Source organism: Hyla sarda, chromosome 6 (genome assembly GCF_029499605.1).
Source record: "Hyla sarda isolate aHylSar1 chromosome 6, aHylSar1.hap1, whole genome shotgun sequence".
NCBI lineage: Eukaryota > Metazoa > Chordata > Amphibia > Anura > Hylidae > Hyla > Hyla sarda.
Window position 1 is genome coordinate 296,260,297 of NC_079194.1, and position 12,500 is coordinate 296,272,796.

The 12,500-nt window shown below is 47.5% G+C and overlaps 1 protein-coding gene across 1 annotated transcript in view; it reads left to right on the top strand.

Annotated features, from left to right (window-relative positions):
- PDHX (pyruvate dehydrogenase complex component X) overlaps positions 1-12,500 on the top strand; it is a gene marked incomplete in the record, with an annotated part of 91,583 nt that overhangs the window by 37,505 nt on the left and 41,578 nt on the right. The window contains 1 exon segment of the mRNA XM_056527861.1: positions 11,232-11,415. Coding sequence (XP_056383836.1) covers positions 11,232-11,415 — 184 coding nt within the window.

The following is a 12,500-nucleotide window of genomic DNA, read 5'->3' on the forward strand; positions in this document are numbered from 1 at the left end:
CGTCTTAAAGGGGTACTCCTCAATTTTTTTCATATCAGCTGGCTCCAGAAAATTAAACAGACTAAAATGATAAAAAAAAATTATTTGAGTACTTATCAGCTGCTGTATGCTCCACAGGAAGTTGTGTAGTTCTTTTCTGTCTGACCACAGTGCTCTCTGCTGCCACCTCTGTCCATGTCAGGAACTGCCAAGAGCAGAAGCAAATCCCCATAGCAAACATCTCCTTCTCTGGACAGTTCCTGACATGGACAGAGGTGACAGCAGAGAGCACTGTGGTCAGACAGAAAGGAAGTTCAAAAAGAAAAGAACTTCCATACAGCGTCTGATAAGTACTGGAAGGATTAAGATTTTTTTAATAGAAGTAATTTAGAAATCTGTAAAACTTTCTGGCACCAGTTGATTTGAAAAGTACCCCTTTAAGAACAGTAAATTATTTCAAATGATTTAAAGGGGTACTTTGACGAAAATCATCTTATCCCCTATCCAAAGGATAGGTAATAAGATGTCTGATCGCGGGGGTCCCGCCGCTGGCGACCCCGGCGATCTCCGTGCCGGATGACTGACAGCTACAGCCTCCACGCCCCCTGCATTCATGTCTATGGGAGTAGACGTGACAGCTACTACGTAGCTGTCGAGCATCCTCCCATAGACATGAATGGAGGGGGCGTGGCGGCTGTAGTCGCCAGTCATCCCTCATGGAGATTGTGGGGGTCCCGCCTCTGGGGACCCCCGTGATCTCAGTGCTGGGTGACTGGTGACTACACCCGCCACGCCCCCTGCATTCATGTCTATGGGAGTAGACGTGACAGCTACTACGTAGCTGTCGCGCATCCTCCCGTAGACATGAATGGAGGGGGCGTGGCGGCTGTAGTCGCCAGTCATCCCTCATGGAGATTGGGGGGGTCCCGCCTCTGGGACCTCCTTGATCTCAGTGCTTGGTGACTGGTGACTACACCTGCCACGCCCCCTCCATTCATGTCTATGGGAGTAGGCGTGACGGCTACTACGTAGCTGTCACGCCTACTCCCATAGACATGAATGCAGGGGGTGTGGTGTGGCGTTACGAACGCAGTCGCTCCAAGACATCAGATCGGACATCTTATCCCCTATCCTTTGGATAACATGTTTTTCAGCAGAGTACCACTTTAAGAGTTTCCTAGTTTTAAAGTAGAATCCTGCCGGTTTAGTATAATGTGTCCTTCCATAGTGATCTAAAATGGAAGAGGGGTTCATATTTTACATGTTGGTCTAGGGTCATACCCCTCTGCCTTCTGGATAGAGTAGATAATAAGAGGGACCTAAATTCTATTCCCTGGTAGTCTAGGAAAGAAGAGGAGCTATTCTATTACCTCCTAGTATAGGGTAACTTTCCCCACATTCTGGGTGGTGGATTATATTATATTCCCTGGTGGACTGGGAGATGGGGGGGGGGTGGTATAAGAGCAGAATGTTTCCTACCATGGTGGTCTAGAATAGATAAAGGGTTAATATTTTACATGGTGATTTAGTGTAGTACCCCCCCTGCCTTCTGGATAGGGTAGACTGGAAGAGAGGTTAGATAATATTCCCTGGTGGCCTGGGGGGGGGGGGGGTAAATGTTACCTTCTATGGTGACCTAGAATGGGGTAAGGGTTAATGTTTTACATGGTAATTTAGTGTAGTACCCACCTGCCTTCTGGATTGAGTAGACTAGAAGATGATAGTCTCTCATGGTCTGAGGGAAAGAACTGATCTACAGTGGGGCAAAAAAAGTATTTAGTCAGCCACCAATTGTGCAAGTTCTCCCACCTAAAAAGATGAGTCCTGTAATTGTCATCATAGGTTATAACCTCAACTATGAGAGACAGAATGAGAAAAAAATCCATAAAATCACATTGTCTGATTTTTAAAGAATTTATTTGCAAATTATGGTGGAAAATAAGTATTTGGTCACCTACAAACAAGCAAGATTTCTGCCTCTCACAGACCTGTAACTTCTTTTTTAAGAGTCTCCCCTGTCCTCCACTCGTTACCTGTATTAATGGCTCCTTTTTAAACTTATTATCAGTATAAAAGATACCTGTCCACAACCTCAAACAGTCACACTCCAAACTCCACTATGGGCAAGACCAAAGAGCTGTCGAAGGACACCAGAAACAAAATTGTAGACCTTAACCAGGCTGGGAAGACTGAATCTGCAATAGGCAAGCAGCTTGGTGTGAAGAATTCAACTGTGGGAGCAATTATTAGACAATGAAAGACATACAAACCTTGTGAAGACAGAAAACGTTTGACCTCTGTCATTGCCAACAAAGGGGATAGAACAAAGTATTGAGATGAACTTTTTGTTATTGATCAAATTCTTATTTTCCACCATAATTTGCAAATTTTTTTTTTTTAATCTGAGAGTGATTTTATGGATTTTTTTTTCTCATTCTGTCTCTCATAGTTGAGGTTATAACTAGGGATCGACCGATATAGTTTTTTTTAGGGCCGATACCGATAATCGGTGGAGGTTAGGGCCGATAGCCGATAACTTATACCGATATTCCGGTATAAGTTATCGGCTATTTATCCCCCCCCCCCCCCACGAAACTGCTGCAGATCATTGGTTTAAAGCGGGCGCTTTAAATCAATGCACTGCAGCGGCTTTTGCGGTGCCTTAGGCCGCCGCCACCACCCGCTTCTCTCCCCCTACCTGTCCGGGGGTCCTGAGTCCAATCACCGCCACTGCTCCCCACCGCTCCGCGCCCCCTGCCGCCGCGTCGCACCTTCCACCGCACCTCCCCGGTTTTATAATTACCTGTTCCCGGGGTCCACTCTACATCTGGCTCCGGTGGCGTCCTCCTGAGCTGTCACTGTGCGCATTAACGGTGACGTCACGTCGTGCACGTCACGTCACTCGTCATTGCGCACAGCGTAACGCAGGGCGGTCGCGGTGCTGCGGTGCGGGGGGCGGGGCATTATCGGCTAGGCTATTGCCAATACCGATAATGCCCAAAATCATGATTATCGGCCGATGACTAAGGGCACACCAGCCTGAAATGCGTAGGCACTACGCTCCTTGTATGCTGTTTGCCACGTTTTTGTACCTCTAATAAATAGATTTTACCTGCCTTCTTGGTGCTGGACGCCTCCTATTTTCTATGGTGGTCTCAGTTATGCTGGGCTCTCTGGTGGTCTCATTTGTTTAGGGGGCGCTAGTTGTAAAAGATAGAGAGGCTGTGATCTGATGGGTGACACCCCCCCCCCCCCCTCCCCGTCTGCATTATGTATTGAGGCTGTGTAATAGTTCATACAGAATCTCCTGTTGTATAATGTAGATCACGATAAAGTGTCGTCCTATAGATCCTACATACTATACCGCCACTATATAAGCGCACCCCGCCCCAACCAGGCACGGGGCCTACAAGACACCAACTAATGTGTTCCTGTTGCCATAGCAACGTGCCAACGCTTTAATTGGAAAGCGGAGCCTTTACATTTATTTCCCCCTTTTCATGTTTCTCGCCTTGTCGGAAATGAGATTGTTTGATCCCACGAAACAGAGAGAAAAAAAAAATGGTTTTGCGAGGCGCTCTTGTATTTTTAGCGTCGGCGGCAGCACTCTTCTCGCATTAGTCATCACCTCCATATTCTTGTAGCTGTCACTTTTCATTCCGCACAACCACCCGGTGTAACCCCTTCACTTCCAGACCCTCTACTGCCGCCGCCGCTCCTTCCGCCTGTCTTTGTCAGTGAAGGGGTTAAGGCGGCTCCTCCACAAATCATACGTAAATGGTGCAGCATTTGCTTTGCAGATGGGCGCTAGGTTCTCGCCGAGTAAAAAGCTTTCTAAATTGAGAGCCTCGGGGGTCCGACGTTACTTCCAGATGAATTCCTAATGAGCCGGGATGTATTTATAGAATCCAGTGAATTTCTCCTATTTCTGTCATTCTGGGGGCCGCCATTATTTACTTTTATCTTACCCAGGGAGCGACGCTTTGTTTGTCGCTGCCAAAATCAATAATTTTCTTATTTGCCTTTAAGACATAAAATGGAATAAAAAATAAGAATAATCAAGAGTCTTTTGTCTGATGTGTATGAGAGCGAATCTGCCCCAACTCCTTCATAAACCTATATACACTCACTCAACACAAACAGTTAATCAGCCAATCACATGGCAGCAACTCAATGCATTTAGGCATGTAGCCGTGGTCAAGACAACAGAGTATTGAAATGGGGAAGAAAGGGGATGCAAGAGACTTAGATTGTGACACGGTTGTTGGTGCCAGACGGGCCGGTCTGAGTATTTCAGAAACTGCTGATCTGCTGGGATTTTCAGGCACATTAATTTCTGGGGTTTACAGAGAACGGTCTGAAAAAGAGAAAATATCCAGTGAGCGGCAGCTGTGTGGAGGAAAATGTCTTGTTGGTGTCAGAGGAGAATGGGCAGTCTGGTTAGACATGACATGCAACAGTAACACAAATAACCACTGGTTACAACCATGGTCTGCAGAACGTTGTCTGGTCTGAGGAGCCTCGATACCGGCTGTGACATTCAAATGGCAGGTTCAGAATTTAGTGTAAATAACATAAAGCCTGGATCCATCCTGCCTTGTATCAGGTTCAGGCCGGTGGTATAATGGGGGGGGGGGACATTTTCTGGGCGCTTTGGGCCCCTTAGTACCAATTGATCCTGGTATAAACACCACAGCTTATTATTACTGACCATGTCCATCCATTTATGACCACAGTGGACCCATCTTCTGATGATACTTCCAGTAGGATAATGACCCATGTCACATGACATCATCTCATACAGGACAATGAGGTCACATGACATCATCTCATACAGGACAATGAGGTCACATGACATCATCTCATACAGGACAATGAGGTCACATGACATCATCTCATACAGGACAATGAGGTCACATGACATCATCTAATACAGGACAATGAAGTCACATGACTCCAATGGCCTCCACAGTCACCAGATCTCATCCAATAGATCACCGCTGGGATGTGGTGGAACCGGAGATTATCATCATGGATCAGAAAAATCTGCAACAACTGTGTGATGTCATCATGTCTATACGGGGGAACTGTGTGATGTCATCATGTCCATATGGAGGAACTGTGTGATGTCATCATGTCCATATGGAGGAACTGTGTGATGTCATCATGTCTATACGGGGGAACTGTGTGATGTCATCATGTCCATACGGAGCAACTGTGTGATGTCATCATGTCCATATGGAGGAACTGTGTGATGTCATCATGTCCGTATGGAGGAACTGTGTGATGTCATCATGTCCATATGGAGGAACTGTGTGATGTCATCATGTCCGTATGGATGAACTGTGTGATGTCATCATGTCCATATGGAGGAACTGTGTGATGTCATCATGTCTATATGGAGGAACTGTGTGATGTCATCATGTCCATATGGAGGAACTGTGTGATGTCATCATGTCTATACGGGGGAACTGTGTGATGTCATCATGTCCATACGGAGCAACTGTGTGATGTCATCATGTCCATATGGAGGAACTGTGTGATGTCATCATGTCCGTATGGAGGAACTGTGTGATGTCATCATGTCCATATGGAGGAACTGTGTGATGTCATCATGTCCGTATGGATGAACTGTGTGATGTCATCATGTCCATATGGAGGAACTGTGTGATGTCATCATGTCTATATGGAGGAACTGTGTGATGTCATCATGTCCATATGGATGAACTGTGTGATGTCATCATGTCCGTATGGATGAACTGTGTGATCTCATCATGTCCATATGGAGGAACTGTGTGATGTCATCATGTCTATATGGAGGAACTGTGTGATGTCATCATGTCCATATGGAGGAACTGTGTGATGTCGTCATGTCCATATGGAGGAACTGTGTGATGTCATCATGTCCATATGGAGGAACTGTGACGTCATCATGTCCATATGGAGGAACTGTGTGATGTCATCATGTCCATACGGAGGAACTGTGTGATGTCATCATGTCCATACGGAGCAACTGTGTGATGTCATCATGTCCATACGGAGCAACTGTGTGATGTCATCATGTCCATACGGAGCAACTGTGTGATGTCATCATGTCCATATGGAGGAACTGTGTGATGTCATCATGTCTATACGGGGGAACTGTGTGATGTCGTCATGTCCATACGGGGGAACTGTGTGATGTCGTCATGTCTATATGGAGGAACTGTGTGATGTCGTCATGTCTATATGGAGGAACTGTGTGATGTCGTCATGTCTATATGGAGGAACTGTGTGATGTCGTCATGTCTATATGGAGGAACTGTGTGATGTCGTCATGTCTATATGGAGGAACTGTGTGATGTCATCATGTCCATATGGAGGAACTGTGTGATGTCATCATGTCTATATGGAGGAACTGTGTGATGTCGTCATGTCTATATGGAGGAACTGTGTGATGTCGTCATGTCTATATGGAGGAACTGTGTGATGTCATCATGTCCATATGGAGGAACTGTGTGATGTCATCATGTCTATATGGAGGAACTGTGTGACGTCATCATGTCCATATGGGGGAACTGTGTAATGTCATCATGTCTATATGGGGGAACTGTGTGATGTCATCATGTCCATATAGAGGAACTGTGTGATATCATGTCTATATGGGGGAACTGTGTGATGTCATCATGTCCATATGGAGGAAGTGTGTGATGTCATCATGTCTATATGGGGGAACTGTGTGATGTCATCATGTCCCATATGGAGGAACTGTGTGATGTCGTCGTGTCCATATGGAGGGACTGTGTGATGTCGTCGTGTGTAGCCAATCTCCTTAGTCAGGCTGATCTGACACTTAAGAAAAATGTCTGCTCTCCTGGGAGACGCACTGTGAACCAACATAAAGAATTCTTTATATATCGTCCACTGTTCTAATCTCAATATAAAGATATTTTCATTTAAATCATCACATGACCAGTAAAAACCATTACAAACCTTTCCAGCCTTGCACAGTGTTACTATATGTAGTAAGGACAACAACAAACATAAAACAAACATTAGTAAGATAAGTCGTCTCCTGCACTTTCATAGTGACTATAACATGGATGCAGTTTTGCTGCAGTGTTGATGCCATCATCTGGGATAAATAACCTTTCCCCGTGGTATGTAGGACTGTAGGACTGTACACTGCGCGGAGCTGACAGGGTCTGACACCGGTGTCTTTGTTAAGTTAATATGACCCGGAGGCTTCAGTGGGGTGAGGGGATACATGCTGCTCCCGAGCACCTGCCCAGGGGAGTCATCCCGCACGTGACCTCATTGAAGTGACACCGGGGCCGAGCCGGTGGGGATGAGAGAGATTCTCTGTAATTAAAGGAGCACTCTGCGGACTCCAGGAACACCACCAAGGACATTAATAATGCAGAGAGTGTGAGAAGTGGAGATACTTACAGTACAGCAGGGATCGGGCCAGACATCTCGGGAGTACACCGCTCAGACTGACATTACAGCTGATTATTTGTGGAACATTTATTTACTTATTGGCTACTTTATAGAACTATCAGTTGGATGTTTTACAGCGCTGCTACTTGGCGGCTGTATGGCGCTGCTACTTGGCGGCTGTATGGCGCTGCTACTTGGCGGCTGTATGGCGCTGCTACTTGGCGGCTGTATGGCGCTGCTACTTGGCGGCTGTATGGCGCTGCTACTTGGCGGCTGTATGGCGCTGCGACTTGGCGGCTGTATGGCGCTGCGACTTGGCGGCTGTATGGCGCTGCGACTTGGCGGCTGTATGGCGCTGCGACTTGGCGGCTGTATGGCGCTGCGACTTGGCGGCTGTATGGCGCTGCGACTTGGCGGCTGTATGGCGCTGCGACTTGGCGGCTGTATGGCGCTGCGACTTGGCGGCTGTATGGCGCTGCGACTTGGCGGCTGTATGGCGCTGCGACTTGGCGGCTGTATGGCGCTGCGACTTGGCGGCTGTATGGCGCTGCGACTTGGCGGCTGTATGGCGCTGCGACTTGGCGGCTGTATGGCGCTGCGACTTGGCGGCTGTATGGCGCTGCGACTTGGCGGCTGTATGGCGCTGCTACTCAATTGCTTTATGACACTGTTACTTGACTGCTGTGTGGGGGTGCGGCTGCTATGTATGGCTTTGCCGATTAGTGATATAGGACACTGCTGGTTAATGGTGTGGGGGCTCTGCTGGTTAGTGGTGTAGAGGTGCCTCTGGTTAGTGGCGTAGAGGTGCCGCTGGTTAGTGGTGTAGGGACTCTGCTGGTTAGTGGTGTAGGGACTCTGCTGGTTAGTGGTGTAGGGACTCTGCTGGTTAGTGGTGTAGGGACTCTGCTGGTTAGTGGTGTAGGGGTGCCGCTGGTTAGTGGTGTAGGGACTCCGCTGGTTAGTGGTGTAGGGACTCCGCTGGTTAGTGGTGTAGGGGTGCCGCTGGTTAATGGCGTAGAGGTGCCGCTGGTTAGTGGCGTAGGGACTCCGCTGGTTAGTGGCATAGGGACTCCGCTGGTTATTGACTTGGGGCTCCGCTGGTTAATGGCGTAGAGGTGCCGCTGGTTAGTGGCGTAGGGACTCCGCTGGTTAGTGGCATAGGGACTCCGCTGGTTATTGACTTGGGGCTCCGCTGGTTAATGGCGTAGAGGTGCCGCTGGTTAGTGGCGTAGGGACTCCGCTGGTTAGTGGCGTAGGGACTCCGCTGGTTAGTGGCGTAGGGACTCCGCTGGTTAGTGGCGTAGGGACTCCGCTGGTTAGTGGCGTAGGGACTCTGCTGGTTAGTGGCGTAGGGACTCCGCTGGTTAGTGGCATAAAGACTCCGCTGGTTAGTGGCGTAGGGACTCCGCTGGTTAGTGGCATATGGACTCCGCTGGTTATTGACTTGGGGCTCCGCTGGTTAGTGGTGTAGGGGTGCCGCTGGTTAATGGCGTAGAGGTGCCGCTGGTTAGTGGCGTAGGGACTCCGCTGGTTAGTGGCATAGGGACTCCGCTGGTTATTGACTTGGGGCTCCGCTGGTTAATGGCGTAGAGGTGCCGCTGGTTAGTGGCGTAGGGACTCCGCTGGTTAGTGGCGTAGGGACTCCGCTGGTTAGTGGCATAGGGACTCCGCTGGTTATTGACTTGGGGCTCCGCTGGTTAGTGGTGTAGGGGTGCCGCTGGTTAGTGGCGGAAGGGTATGTTCACACTGAGGAATTGGAGAGGAATTTCCACAAGTAATTCTGCACGCTTTTTCCTCTCCAAATCATTCAGCAGTGAAATCCCCCATAGAGTTGTACAGAATTTCTGCCCCTCAGTTCACACTGAGGAATTTCCTCAAGCAGAATTCTGACGAGGAAGTCTGTTCCGCTTGAAGAAAGAACATGTTCTTTCTTTCAGGCGGAATCAGCGTCGTTCTCCCATAGAGATCAATGTTATATATTTTTTTTTCAGTCAGAAGCATTTCCACGCGGAATCCGCACGGAATTTCCGCATGAAAAAAAAAAAAAGAGGAGTAAAATACATATATTACGCCCACTCTCCAACCTGCATTTCCGAGCGAAATCGCTGCTAATTCTGAGCAGAAAAAAAACTGTATTTTGGGGTGGAAATCTTCAGCGTGATTTCTGCCCCAATTCCTCAGTGTGAACATACCCTAAGGGTGCCGCTGGTTAGTGGCGTAGGGCGCCGTACGATGCTTATAGTCAGGCACTGTATGAGATGTCGGTATGATAATGCTGTTCTCATTAACAATTGTTTTGTAGGGTCGGTCACTGTGCGGTCCTTATCAGGCACCATATTTCTTTGTGAGCTGCATCCTATATGGAGATCTTACTTTGTGACTATACAGCAGTGTCCATCATCTATTACTGTAATGTGAACAGGGAGGAGGATTTGCCTCCAAGAATCAGTCTTATCTGTAAATATAAGAAATTATTCCTTGCCTTTTCCCGCCATCGCCTGCAGATGGCGGTGTGATTTTTCCAAAGATGCAGCTGATTCTTTAAATCTGACTAATTAATCGCCGCTTTACCGTTTCATCTCTGTGAAGCGCGAGATCAGAATCTGTAAACAACGCTGCAGATTTACGTAAACAGACGGTAACAGCAAGCTGGCACAAAAGGCGAAGGACTGACTTGCGCGCTGCAGAACATGTTGGATGTAGGTTCTGGTCCACTTTACAGCTTCAGCGAATAAAACATTACACAATCTTCCAATAGACTTATTATATAAATGTCTCACAGTTTTTCAAGATCTCTGATTGCTGTCAGTGAGTAAGAACCTTGATTGGTTAATCCTGTTCCCAGTAAGATCTCCGCGGCTTACTGTCAGTCGTGTCGCGTAATGATCCGTACACCTGTGTGTCCATCCAATCATCCTTTGGAAGTAAACCTATTGTCTGACAGCAAGCAGAGATGGAATTCTAGTACGTCTCCCTCAAGGGTTTCCAACTTTGTCTTCAATACAAGAGCAGAAAGCGGTGTTTAAAGGGACTCTTCGATTTCTACATTTGATGGTCATGTACACTCGTCGTCACTAGTCCTGCAGCGCCATCTGTTTCATCCCAACACAGCTGTAGTCATGTGTTTTGTTTCTATAACTGGGTCATGTGATCATCTTCAGGCTGACCTGCAGAAAATCATCTGATTATTTATAGTGAATAGTGGTATGCAATTGTAAAACATTGCTCAGTGTGATCGGAAATCTGCTAGTAGAGTCGTCCTGAGGCATGAAATCCGATCAGACCCCCGCATATCTCTTCCGGGGGTGCTGATCAGGCAGCTCCGCTGCCCGATCGGCACCCCCGTAAGATATATGCACAGGTCTGATCGGGTAACGGAGCCGATATTTAGTTTCTAAAAGGGGGTAGTCCAGGGAACTTAAAGGGGAACTCTGCCTCTATGCATCTTATCCCCTATCCAAAGGATAAGGGATAAGATGTCTGATTCCCAGTAGCAGCACCCCTGTCATCTGGTACACACAGCGAGCTTCACTCCATGCCTGATGACTGGCGATGCAGGGGCGGAGTACCCCTTTAACTTATCTCCTATCTACAGAACAGGGGATAAATGCCTGATCTCTAGGGGTCTGCATTGATTTGCCACCTCAGCAAGTGATTGGCAGAGTGGGCATTCACTTGAGCTCCTATCTGAGGGTGGGGCCAGAGCACTTACACGGGACGGGTAAGTAGTCAGACCCTGACCTAGAGGTCGCAAAGCCCCCCCCCCCCCCCCCTCCCACGATTAGTTCCTGAGAGTTGTGTGCAGGTGTTAACCATTTTTGTCTCTTCACCAGGGATGCACTACGAGCCCTATCCCAAAAGGGCGAAACGCCAGCGAGAGCGGTGCAGCCGGCTCCTGCCATACAACCAGAGAAAGTGGCACCAGTAGCTCCACAGCAGCCTATACCCCCATCTGCGGGTGTCGTCCAGCGACCATCAGAACCTCCAATGTCCATACCTGGAGGACCCCCAGCTCCGGTAAGGAGTCAGACTTCCCTTAATGTCTGGCTTATTTTTACAGCTTGATTTTTCGAAAAAGGAGGTTCACCCACTATATTGGCGGATAGGCAGAGACATTTTTGTTGCAGTGGGGTGCTACCGCATGCTCATCGTCCTGTTAAAGAATCACTTAATTTTTTGGGGTGTGTTTTTTTTGCCCATGTGATGCACACTCTCCATCACTATTCCTACAGCACTATCTGTTTCATTCCAGCACAGCTGCAAACATGTGTTCTATTACTCTGATTTAGTCATGTGGTCACCAGTCTGACTCTTCCAGTGCGTAATGGTTACAGCAAAATGTATATCCTGTCTACTAATTCCAAGGCACCTCTCCACCCTAGCTCCCTCTGCTATATAAGAGATCAGTAAATATACATAGTAGTTAAACACCTCCCCTCCAACTCTATCTGTATACTGCTGCTATCTCTATGGGATCAGGATACAAATTGGTTTAACACCTCCCATCCAGCTCTATCTGTATACTGCTCATGCTCTCTCTATGGGATCAGGATATATAGTAGTTATACACCTCCCCTCCCAGCTCTATCTGTTAACTGTTGCTGCTATCCGTATGGGATCAAGATATAAAGTAGTTATACCCTCCCATTCCCAGCTCTATCTGTATACTGCTGTTATCTCTAGAATCAGAATATATAGTAGTTATACACCTTCCCTCCAGCTCTATCTGTATACTGCTGCTATCTCTATGGGATCAGGATATATAGTAGTTATATACCTCCCCTCCAGCTCTATCTGTATACTGCTGCTATCTCTATGGGATCAGGATATATAGTAGTTATATACCTCCCCTCCAGCTCTATCTGTATACTGCTGCTATCTCTATGGGATCAGGATATATAGTAGTTATACACCTCCCCTCCAGCTCTATCTGTATACTGCTGCTATATCTATGGGTTCAGGATATATAGTAGTTATACACCTCCCCTCCAGCTCTATCTGTTTACTGCTGCTATATCTATGGGATCAGGATATATAGTAGTTATACACCTCCCCTCCAGCTCTATCTGTATACTGCTGCTATATCTATGGGATCAGAATAT